Here is a 16,591-nt window from a genome sequence, read left to right as displayed (position 1 = left end):
AAACTTATAAAATTATAATATTTAAAGGCAAAGGAAATTGACAAGTTGAAGAGAAAATTTGACATTTAATATCCAACGAGGTTGTATGAGCAAAGTTGAATTAAATTGATTTAGGCCAAAGGGATTTTAAGTAAAGTACCCATCTAATTATCTAAAATATTGTTTGGATTGATATGAGTTGAAAACAAATAGTTGAGCTAGAGATCATGAGACAACTTGTCCAACTTAAATTGATTTTTCAAATATGTTGCAAATATATAGAAATCTCAAATCACTTAAAAATTGGGGGTACCTTAACAAATGATAAATAGATTAGTTAATGTTTAAAACAAGTTTAAATTATTATTATTTTATGAGTTACATATATTAACTATCAATTATTTAAATTATTTATTTAAATTATCACTTATTTGTATTAAAATACACTTCAATGTTGAATTGACAAATATTTATTCCCAATCAACAATACGTGTAAGCCAACTCAACATTGATGTGTGTTTTAGTTAAAAAAAGAAAAGAAGAAGTAATAATTAAAGTATTAAACCCATGAAAAACTAATAATTTATATGTATTTTAAACCATAAGTCTAAATAGGTCCTTTTTTAATTATTATTTTTCATTCGGTGTCCGATATTCATATTGGAGTCCAACTTAATTCGAATTCGCGTCAGAAAATCCTACATTGAGGGTAAAGCGCTGCCTAACAAAGGCGATTCTGTACCAAAGAGACTCGAACCCGAGACCTCTTAGTTAAGAATGAAGGAATACTTACCACTTCACCACAATCCTTGTTGGTAAGTCTAAATAGGTCTATTTAAGCAATTAAAATACATATTACTGTAAATATTAAATGAAATGCATTCATTCTTCTATCTCAGTGTTATCCTACGCACGTTTAACCCTTTCTCGATCAATTTATAATCTTTGGAGAAATTAATGATCCAAAAATGTCAGATAATCACGTGTTGACAAAATTCATAAATGAGAATAAATGATTCCTTTGTATTTTTCCATCTATTAAAAAAAATAGCTTACTTTAATGTACGAGGATTTACACATCTACTCAATTGATTGTGAAAATTCATACAACGTTTTCTTGATAATTTTGAAGGAAAAAAATAATATATTCAAAACTACATAAAATATGGACTGTAAATCACACTTAACATAAATAAATCATAGTTATAAGAGTGTCGGTTATTTATTGGAGGATTATATATTTTCACTCAGATATTTTTCACCAAACAGTGGTAAACAAGAAATCTATGTGGGCCCACAAACCAAATCTAGTACATAAAGATTCTTTCTCTATTATTTTTGCTGGTGAAACTGACCTTTTTGGTCATACTCTTTGGATATACATAGCAACTATATATTACATCTTTGTTTTGGAATTCTTCTTAGTTTTGAGGACATTTTTATTTTATATAATGTTGGCTCAAGATAAACTTTAATTGAAGAAATTTCATCAGTAATTTTTTTTTTTAATTCCAAAATAATTCGTAACTGCTATAACATCTGCAACAGTCTCAGCCCTTTGGATGAACATTTTGTGGTGAACACTTTGTGCACTTCACTATGTAATAATCTGGAAACCACATAAAAAATGTAAACTGCATTAGACAACAAATTTGACTCAAAAGACATTGAGAGAGGATTGATCTCGAGATCATCCGTGTGGATAACCACCCTCCAAACCAATTGAGGCGTCCTCAAAGGCATCAGCAAAGGTTTATATAGTTAATCTTTGTCTTCTTTTTAACTTTTCGGCCAAACTTTTGATTTGAAGTGACTGTTAATTTAGAACAAAGGAAGTAATAAACATCTAGGATAAAAAAGTATTTATGGTTGTATTTTTTTTTCTTTTCTCAAGTGGAATAAGAGAACTAATTCTCAACCTCCACATGGTTGTATTAATTTCATGTGATTGCTCTGACTCAAAGGAAGGAATATTTTTGAGCCAAGAGAAAATTGTTCTTTATGGGACATCCCACAAGATTTTTGGTTGAAAAATGAATAGAATCAAAGATCCTTCAACTAAACTACATCTATAAATTTGGACTATTCTTTCTTTGCCTTTATATGTGTAGATTCTTCTCTTCTTCTTTTTTCTACACCAATTTGCTTTTTGTTTATCATCTTTCTCATTGTCCTTTTTCTCTTGATTCCTCTTCTTTTTTAGTAGCATGATGAATTGAAAAAAAAAAATATAATGCAAGATTCCTTTCTTGATGTCTACAAGTTTTTGTTTTTACACCTGTCATGAAGGAGCAAAAGTGGTCCATTTATTTATATTTTTAAAAAAATAGAAAAGAATAGAACATAAGGCAACTACCTAATGCTTGTAATAAATGAGAAAACAGACAGCATATTTAATTGAAGATATATTTATAATAGGAGTATCTTGCAGAGGATAAGATCAAATCTTGCCTAGTCTATTTTACTACACAAGATATCTAATGATTCTTCAAGAACATGAACCGAGATATTTATTTAATATATAGGTTAGATATAATTGGAAAGATCCCTAACAGGTCATACCTGGCTACACATATCAATTCTTGATCCATAAAGAGCCCCCTGAAGTCATGATTGCCAAATGAATTTCAAATTAAAATTAGACACTAAACTAATACAACATGCTTCTGTTCTTATCATTCTTCATTTTCTTTTTGGTTGTAGAATTGAGTAACTGATCTGATTTCTTGGGTCACAGACTAAGACACATAATAATAAATTTTTAAAAAAAGATTCATTAGACAAGGACCAAGACTTTGTCTTGTGGAAGACAAGCTATTGTTTGGTGATTTTGGTCTTGCCTAATCTTAGAAGGCATCTATGTTCCACTTTCTTAAAGAAAAAAAATAAATCCACATATTTCTTTAGATCAAAGAAATCTCTTCACAAAGATAATATAGTATATGTTAGAAGTCATTGGAGAAGAATAAGTTAACTCAAGAAATAGTAGTGCAATGATGAATCCCCTGCGACTTAGAAACAGCACAAGAATTCTCAACAGAAAGTAATAGTATTTGATCCCAGAGAGGCACTGCTCTTTCATTTTTTAAGTGTTGGACTTATATTCAAGTTCCTTATACTGAAGCAACAAATAACTAGAACACGGTTCGAAATGCACAGACAAAAAAAAAAGAAAAAAAAAAAAGAGGAGATCTAATCCTGCAAAATTTCACATCTCTCTCAAGATTTATATATAAGTATATAGGGTATCAATTTATGGTAATTTAATTCCTCCAATGTATAATCTTATCTGCAAAATTCATGGTGGAGATCTATACATCAATCTTTCGAGAGGTGTGAAAGTGATTTTTCCAGCTGTGATTCTCGGATTTTACATCATCTTCTTCTTCCATGCTATCACCCACAGTCGTGGAAGTACCTCCGCAACTCCCAGCCAAGTGTAGAGGACCCTGAGGGGAACCAGATTGAGAACTGCTCTGCTTTGAGGATTCCCCATATTGGCCTTGGGACATCCATAAATTACCTAGAGCCACACCAGACTGATTTGCTGGTTGAGTCTGTGAATTTGGGATTCTTCGTGTATGAAGCCTGTATTTCTGAAATCATATAAAAGTATTTATTAATATGGTCAATTCATAAACAAACAACACATAATGGTACTTCACAAAATAGTATTGAGTTCAAACTCACCTGCAAATGACTCTTTACTTCATCATTGGTTAAGCCATCCACTTGCATGAGCTCTCTAATCTGCTTAGGAGTTGCAACTGCAAAGAAGACAGAAAGAATATGAGCATGAAAATTGACAGAACAATTAAGCTGGAAATGTTTAATTCAATGTTGTTTCAAGATTCTGGCAGCTATTGGGAAATCATTTTATATATATATTTTTTCACTAGAGGACTAGATTAAATTCGTAGCCCGGTGAACTAAAGCTCCCTCCACATTTTCACCTTTCAAAGGCTGTTTTCAAGGCTTGAACCCATGACCTCCTGATCACATGACAACAATTTTACCAGTTACTCCAAGGCTCCACTTCTTTCACTAGAGGACTATATTTTCAATATATCAAAGATGTCGATTTCCTAACTTAAGTATATCATGCATTCATGAAAATGTACACAGGACTTCAATAATCCACACAATAATCAAGAGTTAAATTCTCCTAATTCATCTACCGCCGAGTCTAAGCCAAACACCATGGACTTGTATGCTCAAAAAAAGTATAACCTATAGGAAATCATGAAACGAGCACTTAATTCTGTTATACAATAAGGAAACAAAAGAGCTAAATGGCAGTCACAAATTTTTCCTGCACTTGAAGAATAGCATAAAGTTCTAACCTTGTGAACCCCCAAGTTGTTGGAGTGCATCAACAAATCGCCTATGCAATTCTGGTGACCAGCATCTTCTTTGCTTTCTAGCAGACTGCTGCTGAGCCAGTGATCCAGCAATCCTTATATTTGATTGGCAACCTGCTACACTAGATAATCCACCTCTGCTACCATTGTATTTCAAATTCAAACCACTAGTCACAGTATCCTCCCTCGGCTTCGTAATTCCAGGAGTATGAAGTGATAATCCTGGTAGTTCATCTTTATTGTCCTTCCTAACCGCTGTCACTGAGAAACTAGAAAACCCTTTGAAAGGTGAAAATGACTTCCCCACATTCATGGTTTTACAAGATTGGAATAGATCTTCAGTTAATGAACTATTTCCTTCTTCAGGAGATCTCTGAGTATCCTAACGAAGAGTAAAAAGCAAAAAGTTGATCAGCAAAGATGAACACAAAACAATCTAAGAATTTCATTGTCTATAATAAGAAAATCCAAGTCAGTTATGTTCTCACCACTTTCAATTCTGATTTAGATGGTTGTTTATTAATCACTTCATCGGTAGTTTTGCACTGAGATTCACTGTTCCAGAGCTGCACAGAGCTCATCCAACTCATCTTTTCTCTACTATCCTTATCTTTAGTGATTTCAGCTTTAGTATCTTCATGGGAACTCTTCTTCAGTGGAATAAATTCTTCCAATATTGGTTCTGTTCTTGATTTTCTATATTGCATTGATTCTTCTCTCAGAGCAACAATAGCTGCAATAACAACCATCACCAGGGGAAAATAATTAACATCCTCAATCTTTCCATTCACAATACTTCACAAAAATGAACAACATACACATAGTACTGAAACACAATTACAATCTTCAGACATCAATTGTTTTACCATCTTTTGCTTTCCCATTTACATAATCAATAATCCCAAACTACATGACAAATTAAACATCAATAACAACATACCCAGCGTAGGGTCTGGGGAAGTAAAGTATACGAAGAATACGCAGACCTTACAACTAACTTACCTTAGACCCTCAGCTCAAAGGAAAAAATTAGTCCAACGCAGTATTATAGAGAAAGAAATAACGGAGAACATGAGAAACGAAACATTACCCACAAAAAATTACTCAAAAGTAATGAATACCCAAAAAGCATCAGAAGTTGATTACCACAGGAAATATCATAATTGATGAAAACCTAAATAAAATTAGAAACTAACCATCTTTAACAAGAAGGACAGAAAGGGGAAGCTCTCGTTTGAAGGCATCGATTTTCCTCATTTCATCTTCAAGTCTGGTGATATAATCATCAATCTGTGATAGTTTATCAGGTACGTTACGGATCAAAGATAGTTGTCGAAGAAAATCAGTAATGGATTTGGGAATGAAACTTGGTCTGCAATCTAAGCTCAATTCTGCTGGGATCGAACCCATTTCTCCAGATCTTCCACTATCTCAGATTAGATCTTTACAATCAAACATACAAAAAATTGAATCTTTTGCTTCACTTGCTCTCTGAATCGATAAAAATGGAACCCCAAATATGCATAATAAGAAATTATTCTATATATATATATATAAAGAGAGAAAGGAACTGTGGAGAAAAGAAAAGAATAAGGTGGGTGGTTAGGTGTTGAGGCGAGGAAAGAGGGTTAAGAAGGAGAAGATTCTGTTAAACAACGGCGGGTTTTGACAGAAAAGAAAGGAAGCCGTATAACCTGAAAGGTATATTTCGTGTCGTCGCATATTTTATCTCTTTAGATTCCCCATTTTCAATGGTCTAAATTGCCCCTCCACATTTCTCTCAATTAATTAATTCAAATTATTTTTAATATACTATTCTTTAATTACTATACTTAAAACTTGTTTGTTTGATGTCAAAAATTTATATTACTTCATTGTGTGTTTTGTACTTTTGTTTAAAGCTCATTTTTCTATTAAAAAAGATTTAAAGTTATAAATTAATTTCTTAAAAATATCTTTTACAATGACAAATAAAAATAGTTTATTTAAAATAATTAAGTTAAAATTAAATCATTATAACCAAAAAAAAACATAAGATAATGAAGGTGTATGAGATTGTTCAAGAAATGACAGCTTTTAAGATAAGATAAAAATAGTGTCTTTGACAAAAATTATTTTTAAACTATACTCTAAATTTAAATTACATCTTTAAAATATTATTCTTGGCATAAAACATCCTCCAAACATTTAAAAGTTAACAACTTTCATCTTTCTATTAGAATTTGTCATGAAACTAACATATCCCATTAAAATTAAGCCACTCTTTCGTATTTATTATTCTGAGATATACCAAAAATATTATCGTGAACTTTTTCGTCAAATTGAGTTTAGCATTATGCAAAATCTTTTAATTAACAGTTTTTTTTCATTTATTTTTTCTGTTAATAAATATTATAAAAACTTGTTAGTTGAAATATGTTTCTTCTCAATTGAATTTGCTAAGAGAAGTGTTTGTTGGAGACTTCCACTTTTAATAATGGAGAATGAAACTTGAATGCGATAATCAGAACTTTGATCACCTCAATATCAGAATGCCCCATAAAATTATTGATCTAACTACAATTTGATTTTAAAAAATATGAAGATAATTAAACTCTGGCTTCGTCCACTGGTAAATGAGAAGAAGAGCAGATCATGTATCCTCACACTTTCTTAACATTTTTTATTTCAGCAAGCATTAGTCTTCAAGATTTTTTATATTCTTCTCTTCAGGAGCTTTTTATAGCAAATAATCAAATTCTGTAGGAAAATATTTGTCGATAGTCACGTGAACTACATATGTTTTTATAGGATTCTTTAGTTTTTTAACAATATCTAACAGCAGGATAGAAATTGTTAACTTTCAAATACTTGAAGTATGTTTTGTGCCAAAAAGTATATATTTTAAAGGTGCAATTTAAATTTGGGGTATACTTTAAGGATGTTTTTGACCAAAAACTCATAAAAATACTAGTAAAACTTTATATTATGACAAATATAAAAGTTATATGTTTATCGATACTAGTATTATATAAAGCTAGAAATTCCAACACTTCTGTTCTTCATTAATACTAAAAAAAACTTTATTTCACTCCGTTTTAATTTATGTGATATTTTTTGAATTTTAATATTCAAACAAGTCTATTTTTTATCGTAAATTTTTCATATATCTTTTAAATATTTTGAATTGTCAATTATTGTGTCTTATAGTACACTTTTTACATAGTTTAATATTTCAAAAAATTTGAAGATTATATGAGAAAATTCTAGATCAAACTTAAACTGTTTAACTCACGAAAAATGAAAAGTCTCACAAGACAGAGGTAAAATTATTATTTTTTGTATTCATTATTTGACATTTTTACTAAATACAAATTATTTACCACAAGCAGACTAAATCTTTATTCAAAAGAGTTGCACTTATTTTTTAAAACATTAATATGATCTTCGTATATTTATTATTTAACTTTTTCTATTAATGAAAAACACTTTCAAAGAGGTAAAGATAAGATATATGTAATGATAAGGAGAAAAAAAAAACGGCTAACGATAGTTAAAGAGAGCCGTCAATCAAATCTTATTTCGACGCACAAATTTCTTCCACTAAAAGTTTGTTTTCACATTATTGATTCATTTGTAGTTTTTTTTTTTTTTTACATCATTTAGATTTTAGATTTCAAACTCTGTCAATTACTCTTTCATACAATCAACAAGATCATGACATGTATCACCTAGCAAAACACCCAAGTCAAAACAAAGGTCCATAAAATTATTTCAATTGATCACATGATTCTACTATATTATATCTCTTCTTATAAGAAAATAATAATTTGAATAGTTTAATAATTGAAGAGAACTAATCAAATCGTGTGAAAGATTCATCTAAAATGCATTTCACTCTCTTCAATAGCTAAATACACCACTCACAAAATTAAATGACACTAATATGATAAGAGAGAAAAATATAAAGTATAAATTTTATTAGATGCAGTTTCTTAATTGATCACAGATAATTTATCAATTGCTTTATTCTAGGGTGAAGCAAATTATCAGCATTGTATCATGAGTTTGAGACGGATTAAAATTATGTCCCAAAAATTTTAATCTAAACATAACCTTAAATTCTACGCAAAATTATCTTTATTAATCTGAATTTAACTAGACTCAAATCATCAAGTATACTTTCCTAATACGTCCAATTGTTAAATTCATACTTTGACCAATACAATTAATGTTTTAATAATTAGATAGTGCAATATTCTTTGATTTTTCCCCTTGGGTTATAACTCATAAGTGATAATGTCCTATGTGGCAAGTGTACCATACGTTAAATTAAGTAAAAAGTACTCTACTATTATGTCTGTCTACCTAAAATTATCTACAGAATGATTTAACTTCTTCTTTTTTTGTGCGGGGAGTGGGGGCGGGGGGGTAAGGGTCTGGTCGGCACGGAAGAATATTGTTTTCATATTATATATAAATATTTTAAAAATAATATTATTTACTTACATGCCAAATATAAACAAATAAGTAAAAAATATATTTATTTTAAAAGAAAATTCATGGACAACATTTTCCATATAACATCTCTTGAAATAAAAGAATTTTCTATTTTAAGGGGTGACTCACAAAAAGGTGTAGAGGTAGGGGTTTAACTTTTAAGTGTAACGGCGTCTTTATCTGTTGACGTTTAGATCACTCCATGTTTTTATGCTTTTTCTAATCAACCATTCTTCTTGGGAATATAGTACTACACATTTCTAGTTGTAGTACACATAAGAATCTTATTCATACACCTATCATTAGTAACCTCTAACCTGCTTAAAGAACCTGTTTCTTGGAGAAAACTGTTTTCAGAGCTATTTATAAGCTGTTTGAGTAATCTAAATAGGCTGTTTGAGTAATCTGCTTTCAAAGCTACTTATAAGCTAATAGAATAATTTACTTATAGAACTGCTTATATGAGTAATAAATGAACATTCATAATTAAATATATTCATAACAATTCTTATATTACTGTCATTTTGGACAACTGATAGTTTCTTCTTTTTTTATTGCAAATAATTTTAGAATTGAGTTATACAAGCTGCTTACTCGATTATTTATACTACAAGTAAATAATAATTAACAATAGATAACTTTTATTGATAAATAATAATTATTTATTATCATCATCAACAACAATAACAATATATTCAGTGAAATCCCACTAAATAAATCTGAAAAGAATAAAATATACATATATCTTATATATAAATATTATAATAATCAAAATACAATAAATAACATAGTGCAGCAACAAGGTTTGGAGGTGCTGCTATGGACAAAAACATTTTTTCTCTAATTAGCTAAAACTTATTTTGGGATAAACTACTAGTGTGCAGCCAAGGAATAAGGAATGTTAGATTAATAATTATGGGGTGGGACACATATGTCCACACATTTCTCATTTCCCTAACCCTCAGCTCCAATCCAATTAATTAGCACGTCTCATTTTGAATAACATATCCTTTTCTTAAAAAAACAAACTTTTAATGGCAAGCCTTTACACCCATTAGATTCCCATCTTAAGAGTTAATACAACAAAGGAGAATCCCACACCACCTTCATTTTTAATTAATCTCATATTACTTCCTCCTCCATCTTTACTTATTCGTCATATTTAAAATAATTATTTATTTTTAAAAATACTTTTTTAAAATATTAAATAAATTATATTTAAAAAATATTATGATAAAATTATTATTTTATAGATTATTTTTAGAAAAGTGTGTCAAGTTGAATATGAAGAAGTAATAATGAATGAAGAGAGTAATTGTTTTCCTTCCATTTCCTTCTTCCTAATTTGTCTATTTATTAATTGAAGTTCAATGCTTATTCTTACCGAGTTCCTCGCAATTTACGCTTCTAATATATGCTCTTTTATTGACTTGCATCCTAATTTTTTTTTCATTTCCTTGCAAAACAATTTTAACTAAAAAAAAGTTTTTTTTAATTAATTATACATGAGGACAAAATAGGAAAAAACACAGAAAATAATAGGAAAACTATATGCCTCGCCTGCAACGATATGCAATTATTGCTTACGAATAGTTATATTAGTTAGGCCATCTGAATTAGTGTTTTTATGTGGTATGATATCAAATAATGTTAAATTGAGAAATCGTCATAAAATTCAAGAATTTTCATTATAGAGTATCAAATTTATGCATTTAAATTTTAAATCCACCTTTATCGTCCTCAAGCTTAATTTCACATGAATTCGCCTGTTGTAAACTCATTTCATTTGATGTAGAAATATCTGTAAAAAAAGATATTTTAATTTAGTTGACACTGAAATGAGGGGCAATAGAGTCATCAGATTAAATTGCAAGTGTAGTAAGGAACGGAAGCATTAGATTCCTTTGAAAGTTGCCACTACTTAATTATATTGTTGTATTTCCACACTGACAGCAGAAGCCAAATGATGGCATGGAATTTGGAAAAAACACACGTCAAAAGGTCACCACCTTCTCACCCACCAAAGTTGTTAATTGTGGTCAATTCAAGAAAAAGAACTCAACAATTAAACAAAGATTTTATATAAACTTGTGATTCCACATTTCCATTTGTCTATTAAGTATACAATTAATTAATTAATATAAGTATCAAAATAGAGAGAGAGAGAAAAAGGGAACCTCAAAAGGGCAGATGCCAAGAAGAAAATGGCACGGGACTTTATGGCATCTGAATTATGAGTACATTCAGAATCCAAAGAAATGGTATCTTATCTTAAGCGCAATTCATTCTTCACGATTTTGTTTCTACTTGGAAAAAGTTTTAAAAGAGTTTCGGGGTGCACGCATTTCGAGAGATAATATTACTCCATTCGTTTCATATTAATTGTCATAAGTTATTTGCCAGTTTACAAAATAAAAAAGAAAAATGATTTTTAAAAAAATTGCAATTTTTCCTTTACAATTTTAGCTTGACTTTCATAAAATATTTGATAGAACTTTTAAAAAGAGAAATATGCCATTTTATTGTTTTTATCCCACATAAAGTATAGTATAAAGTAGTATCCTTGTAAAGAATCTCAAAATTTCATGGATATATCAAAGCAAAAATTTCAATCAATCGTAAGATGAGATAATTTCATATTTTATCTCGAGATTATATTGTACTATTTCTTATCGTTGTAACCAACCTATCCCTTAGTGTTAGTTATGGGGTCAAGCCGCTATTTTGTTCAATAAAGTGGCAGCCTCCATTTTATTCAACAAAGTGGAGCTATCCTTTTTTTCTTCTTTTCTTCAAACTATAGCCGCCCACTTTTTGTTTTGTCAAACGAAGTGGGCGAGTTAGCTGAGAAGAGTTCCTATAAAAGGAGTTCTTTAGCTCTTCATTTGATACACCCAAGATATAGAGAAAAATATTTGAGCTGTGAGGTTTTCATCGATTATATATAAGAAAATAATCTGTGGAAATAAATAGAGTGTAAGCGATATTTTTTTGTAAAGTGGAAACTAAAAGAGTGTTATTCCTTTTTTGAGTGTGTGGTAGTCATTTTTGAATATTGTACTCGGTACTTTCCAGTGTAAAATTCTTTACTATAGTGATATCAGTTGCTTCTCTTGGTCCATAATTTTTCCCTTATTTGGATTTTCACATAAAATTCTTGGTGTCATTATTTTTCCATTTATTTTTATTATTTTTTTACTACATATATTTTTGTATTAGCCATTTTCCCCCAACAAATCTGGTATTAGAGCAAAGTTTTATCTGAGTATGCTCTGTGATTGCAGCATAGTCTGAACTTCCACATCAGAAAAGATTTACTTTGATTTAATATTTTTGGGGGGGAAAACGATGGAAAACAACACTAGTAGAATGATTACTTTGAATGGTGTTAATTCTGCCATTTGAAATGAAAAAAATAAAAAATCTTCTTTATCTCAAGAATTTTTATCAACCATTCTTTACAACTGTAAAACCTGAAAATTAAACAGATGAAGAGTGGAATCTGTTGCACAAACAGGTGTGTGGATTTATTAGATAATAAGTTGACGATAATGTGTTGAACCATATTTCTGGAGAGACACATACTCGTACCCTATGGGGGCATCTCGAAAGCTTGTATGCTCGAAAGACTGGGAACAATAAAATATTCTTAATAAAGCAGATGCTAAGTTTGAAATATCATGATGGTTCTCCGATGATAGATCACCTGAATAATTTTCAGGGAATCATGAACCAGTTGTCTGCTATAGGCATTAAATTTGACGAATAAATTCAAGCCTGACTTCCACTTAGTTCCCTACCAGACTCTTGGAAAATATTTAGAACTTCATTGCCAAATTCTGCTCCGAATGGTGTGATCTCTATGAATTCCGTCAAGAGTAGTGTCTTGAACGAAGAGATGAGAAGAAAATCTCAAGGCTCTTCTTTTTCTTCGGATGTCCTGGTAACTGGCTCTAGGGGGAGAAATAAAAATCATGGTTCTCAGAATAAAGAACATAGTAGGATTAAATCCATAGGCAGACTTAGGGATATTGAGTGCTATCATTGTGGCATGAAAGGGCACACAATGAGGTCCCGCCAAAAATTAAAGAGGGCGAACAAAGACAAATAGGAAAATAAAGAAGATGACAATAAAAATTGCCTAGCCACCGTCTCCACCGAAGATCTTGTTACAGTCCTTGATGCAGATCTTATAGATACTACTTGTGATGAGTCAAGCTGGGTTGTGGACACTGATTCCGCATCTCATATGACATCAAGGAAGGATTTTTTCTCTTTTTATACTCCTGGTGACTTTGGAACCTTGAGTATAGGTAATGAGACTGTATCTAGGGTGATTGGTGTTGGTACAATTTGTTTAAAAACTAGTATTGGAACTAAATTAGTTTTGAACAATGTAAAACATGCACCTGATGTTCGTCTGCACCTAATTTCTGTTGATGTTCTAGATGATAAAGGATATGTTAATATCAATGGTAGTGAAAAGTGAAAACTCATTAAGGGCTCCTTGGTTGTGGCTCATGGAAACAACATCAAGGTCTATACTAGATTATGGCTTCTACTTGTGCCAATATGGTTAATGCAGTTGAGAGTGATAAATCCTCAACATTATGGCACAAGAGGCTTAGTCACATCAGTGAGAAAGAACTCAATGTTTTGGTCAAGACGAAATTGTTGTCTAATTTTTAAAGTGCTAAATTAGAAAAGTGTGATCACTGCTTGGTGGAAAAATAAAACATGGTCTCATTTAAGTCTAACTGTCCTTCAAGAAAGACAGAGTTGTTTGAATTGGTGCACTCTAATTTATGTGGTCCAATGAAGACAATGACATTGGGTGGTGCATTCTATTTTGCCACTTTCATTGATGACTGCTCAACAAAGCTTTGGGTCTATGTCTTGAAGACTAAACATTAAGTGTTAGGTGTCTTTAAGCAATTTCAGTCTTCAGTTGAAAGAGAAACTAGAAGGAAATTGAAATGTATTTGTACTGATAATGGTAGTGAATACTATAGACCATTTGACGAATACTACAAGCATTAAGGTATTAGATATCAGAAAACTCCTCTTAGGACTCCTCAGCTTAATAGGCTGGCTGAGAGGATGAACAGGATCTTGATGGAAAGAGTTAGATGTTTTCTTTTTGAAGTAAAGTTGCCAAACTCCTTTTGGGGTGAGGCCTTATTGACTGTTGCACATGTTATTAACTTATCTCCTGTTGTTGCTTTGCAAAGTGATGGTCCAAAAAATATTTAGTATGAAAATGATGTTTCCTATGACCATTTAAGAGTATTTGGTTACAAAGCTTTCGTATATGTGCCAAAATATGAGAGGTCAAAGTTAGATATCAAGACAAGGCAGTGCATCTTTGTTGGATATGGCCTTGATAAATTTGGTTATACGTTATATGATCTAATTGAGAAGAAGCTTGTAAGAAGTCGCGATGTCGTCTTCATGGAAAATCAAACCATTAAAGTTATTGACAAAGCAAAGAAGCTAAAAGCTTCAAGTTCTGATGGCATAGTTCATCTTGATTAAGTTCCTCCTACAAGTGTGCATGATGTTGATAGAAATGATGATCATGGTGATGCTCAAAATCAAATCCAGATCAATATGTTGATGATAACAATGATGTTGTTATTGGTAATGCTCATGTTCATGAAGTTGTGAAAGAAGCAAATAATCCTCTTAGAATATCCACAAGACAACGTATTCTTTCATCTCGTTATTCACCTAATGAGTATGTGTTACTGATGGGGTGAACCAGAGTGTTATGATGAAGCTATGAAAAATGAGTATAAGGATCAATGGATTGAAGCCACGCAAGATGAGATGAAATATTTGCATGAGAATCACACTTATGAGTTGGTGAAATTGCCTAAGGGCATAAAAGCTTTGAAGAACAAATGGGTGTTTAAAGTTAAAGATGAAGAACACAGCTTGAAGCCCAAGTACAAAGCTAGATTGGTTGTTAAAGGATTTGATCAAAGGAAGAGTATTGACTTTGACAAAATATTTTCTCCTGTTGTGAAAATATCCTACATTTGTACAGTTTTTGATTTGGCTGTTAGTCTAAATTTAGAGATTGAGTAGATGGATGCGAAGATGGTTTTTCTTCACGGTGACCTAGAAGAGAAAATTTATATGGAACGACCTGAGGGCTTCAAAGTAAATGGTAGAGAAAATTTTGTGTGCAAACTCACAAAAAGTCTCTACGGGATAAAGCAAGCTCCTAGACAGTGGTACAAAAAGTTTGAATCTGTTATGGGGGAGCAAGGCTACAAGAAGACTTCTTTAGATCATTGTGTATTTGTACAAAAAATTTCTAAAGATGATTTTATTATCTTCCTGCTATATGTGGATGATATATTGATTATGGGCAGGAATACTTCCAAGATTGATGAGCTGAAGAAATAGTTGTGTAAGTCTTTTGCTATGAAAGACTTGGGTCATGCCAAACAAATTTTTGGCATGAGAATTATTCATCTTAGGGATGAAAGGAAGATTTATTTGTCACTAGAGAAGTACATTGAACGTGTAATGGAGCACTTCAACATGAAGAATGCTAAGTCTGTTAGCACACCTCTTGCTGGTCATATAAAGTTGAGCAAGAAGATCTATCCCACAACTCGGGAGGAAAAAGAAAGCATGGCCAAAGTTTCATATTTCTCCATCGTCGAAAGTCTGATGTATACAATAGTATGCACTAGACCTGATATTGCTCATGCTATTGGTGTTGTCAGAAGATTTTTCGATAATCCAAAAAAACAACATTGGGAAGCTGCAACATGGATACTTGTCTTCTCATATAAAAACTTGTGTTTTGGAGGATCAAATCCAATCTTGAAGGGCTATATAGATGCTGATATGACAGGTGACCTTGATAACAGAAAATTCACTACTGGATATTTGTTTACTTTTTCAGGAGGAGCTATATCTTAGCAGTCAAAATTGCAAAAATGTGTTGCACTATCTACAATTGAAGTTGGCAAGGAGATGATATGGCTCAAACAATTTCTTCAATAGCTTGGCTTGCATCAGAAGGAGTATGTCATTTATTGTGACAGTCAAAGTGTAATAGACTTGAGTAAGAACTCAATGTACCATGCAAGGACTAAACACATAGACGTGAGATATCACTGGATTCGAGAAAAGATAGAAGACGAATCTATGCAGGTTGAAAAGATCTCTACAAATGAGAATCCTGCAAATATGCTAACCAAAGTGGTAACAGGAACAAGTTCGATTTATGCAAAAACCTTGTTGGCATGAGCTCTCTCTGAGAAGATGAAGATACCTCCTTCTAGTGAATGATACTGGAGGGGGAGATTTGTGGGGTCCAACCCCTATTTTATTCAACAAAGTGGCAGCCTTCATTTTATTCAACAAAGTGGAGTTGCCCCTTTTTTCTTATTTTCTTCAAACTACAGCTGCCCACTCTTTGTTTTGTCAAACGAAGTGGGCAAGGTAGCTGAGAAGAGTTCCTATAAAAGGAGCTCTTCAGCTTCTCATTTGATACACTCAAGATAAATAGAAAAATATTTGCACTGTGAGGTTTTCATAGACTATATATATATAAGATAATAGTCCGTGAAGAAAAATAAACTGTGAGCAATTTTTTTTGTAAGGTGGAAACCAAAAGAGTGTTATTCCTTTTTTGAGTGTGTGGTAGTCATTTTTGAGTATTGTACTCGATACTATCCAATGTAAAAAAATTTACTATAGTGATATCAGTTACTTTTCTTGGCCCGTGATTTTTTTCTTATTTGGATTTC

At 31.5% G+C, this 16,591-nt stretch overlaps 1 protein-coding gene across 1 annotated transcript; it reads right to left on the bottom strand.

Moving 5' to 3' along the window:
• Nucleotides 1-3,009: 3,009 nt before the first annotated feature.
• Nucleotides 3,010-6,011, bottom strand: LOC129885524 (transcription factor HHO6). The gene is made up of 5 exons (XM_055959823.1): nt 5,537-6,011; nt 4,829-5,073; nt 4,323-4,722; nt 3,670-3,746; nt 3,010-3,575 (listed from the first exon to the last, which is right to left on the bottom strand). The coding sequence occupies exons 1-5, from the start codon at nt 5,748-5,750 to the stop codon at nt 3,291-3,293; spliced, it is 1,221 nt and encodes a 406-aa protein (XP_055815798.1). The 5' UTR covers nt 5,751-6,011; the 3' UTR covers nt 3,010-3,290.
• Nucleotides 6,012-16,591: the final 10,580 nt, after the last annotated feature.

This window comes from Solanum dulcamara, chromosome 4 (genome assembly GCF_947179165.1).
Source record: "Solanum dulcamara chromosome 4, daSolDulc1.2, whole genome shotgun sequence".
NCBI lineage: Eukaryota > Viridiplantae > Streptophyta > Magnoliopsida > Solanales > Solanaceae > Solanum > Solanum dulcamara.
This window is presented reverse-complemented; position numbering and strand designations above follow the sequence as displayed.

Coding starts and splice junctions, on each gene's coding strand:
- LOC129885524 (XM_055959823.1), bottom strand. CDS start 5,750: ATGGGTTCGATCCCAGCAGAATTGAGCTTAGATTGCAGACCAAGTTTC. Junction 5,074..5,536: donor TGTCCTTCTTGTTAAAGATG/GTTAGTTTCTAA, acceptor TTGTTATTGCAG/CTATTGTTGCTCTGAGAGAA. Junction 4,723..4,828: donor CTAAATCAGAATTGAAAGTG/GTGAGAACATAA, acceptor ACTCTTCGTTAG/GATACTCAGAGATCTCCTGA.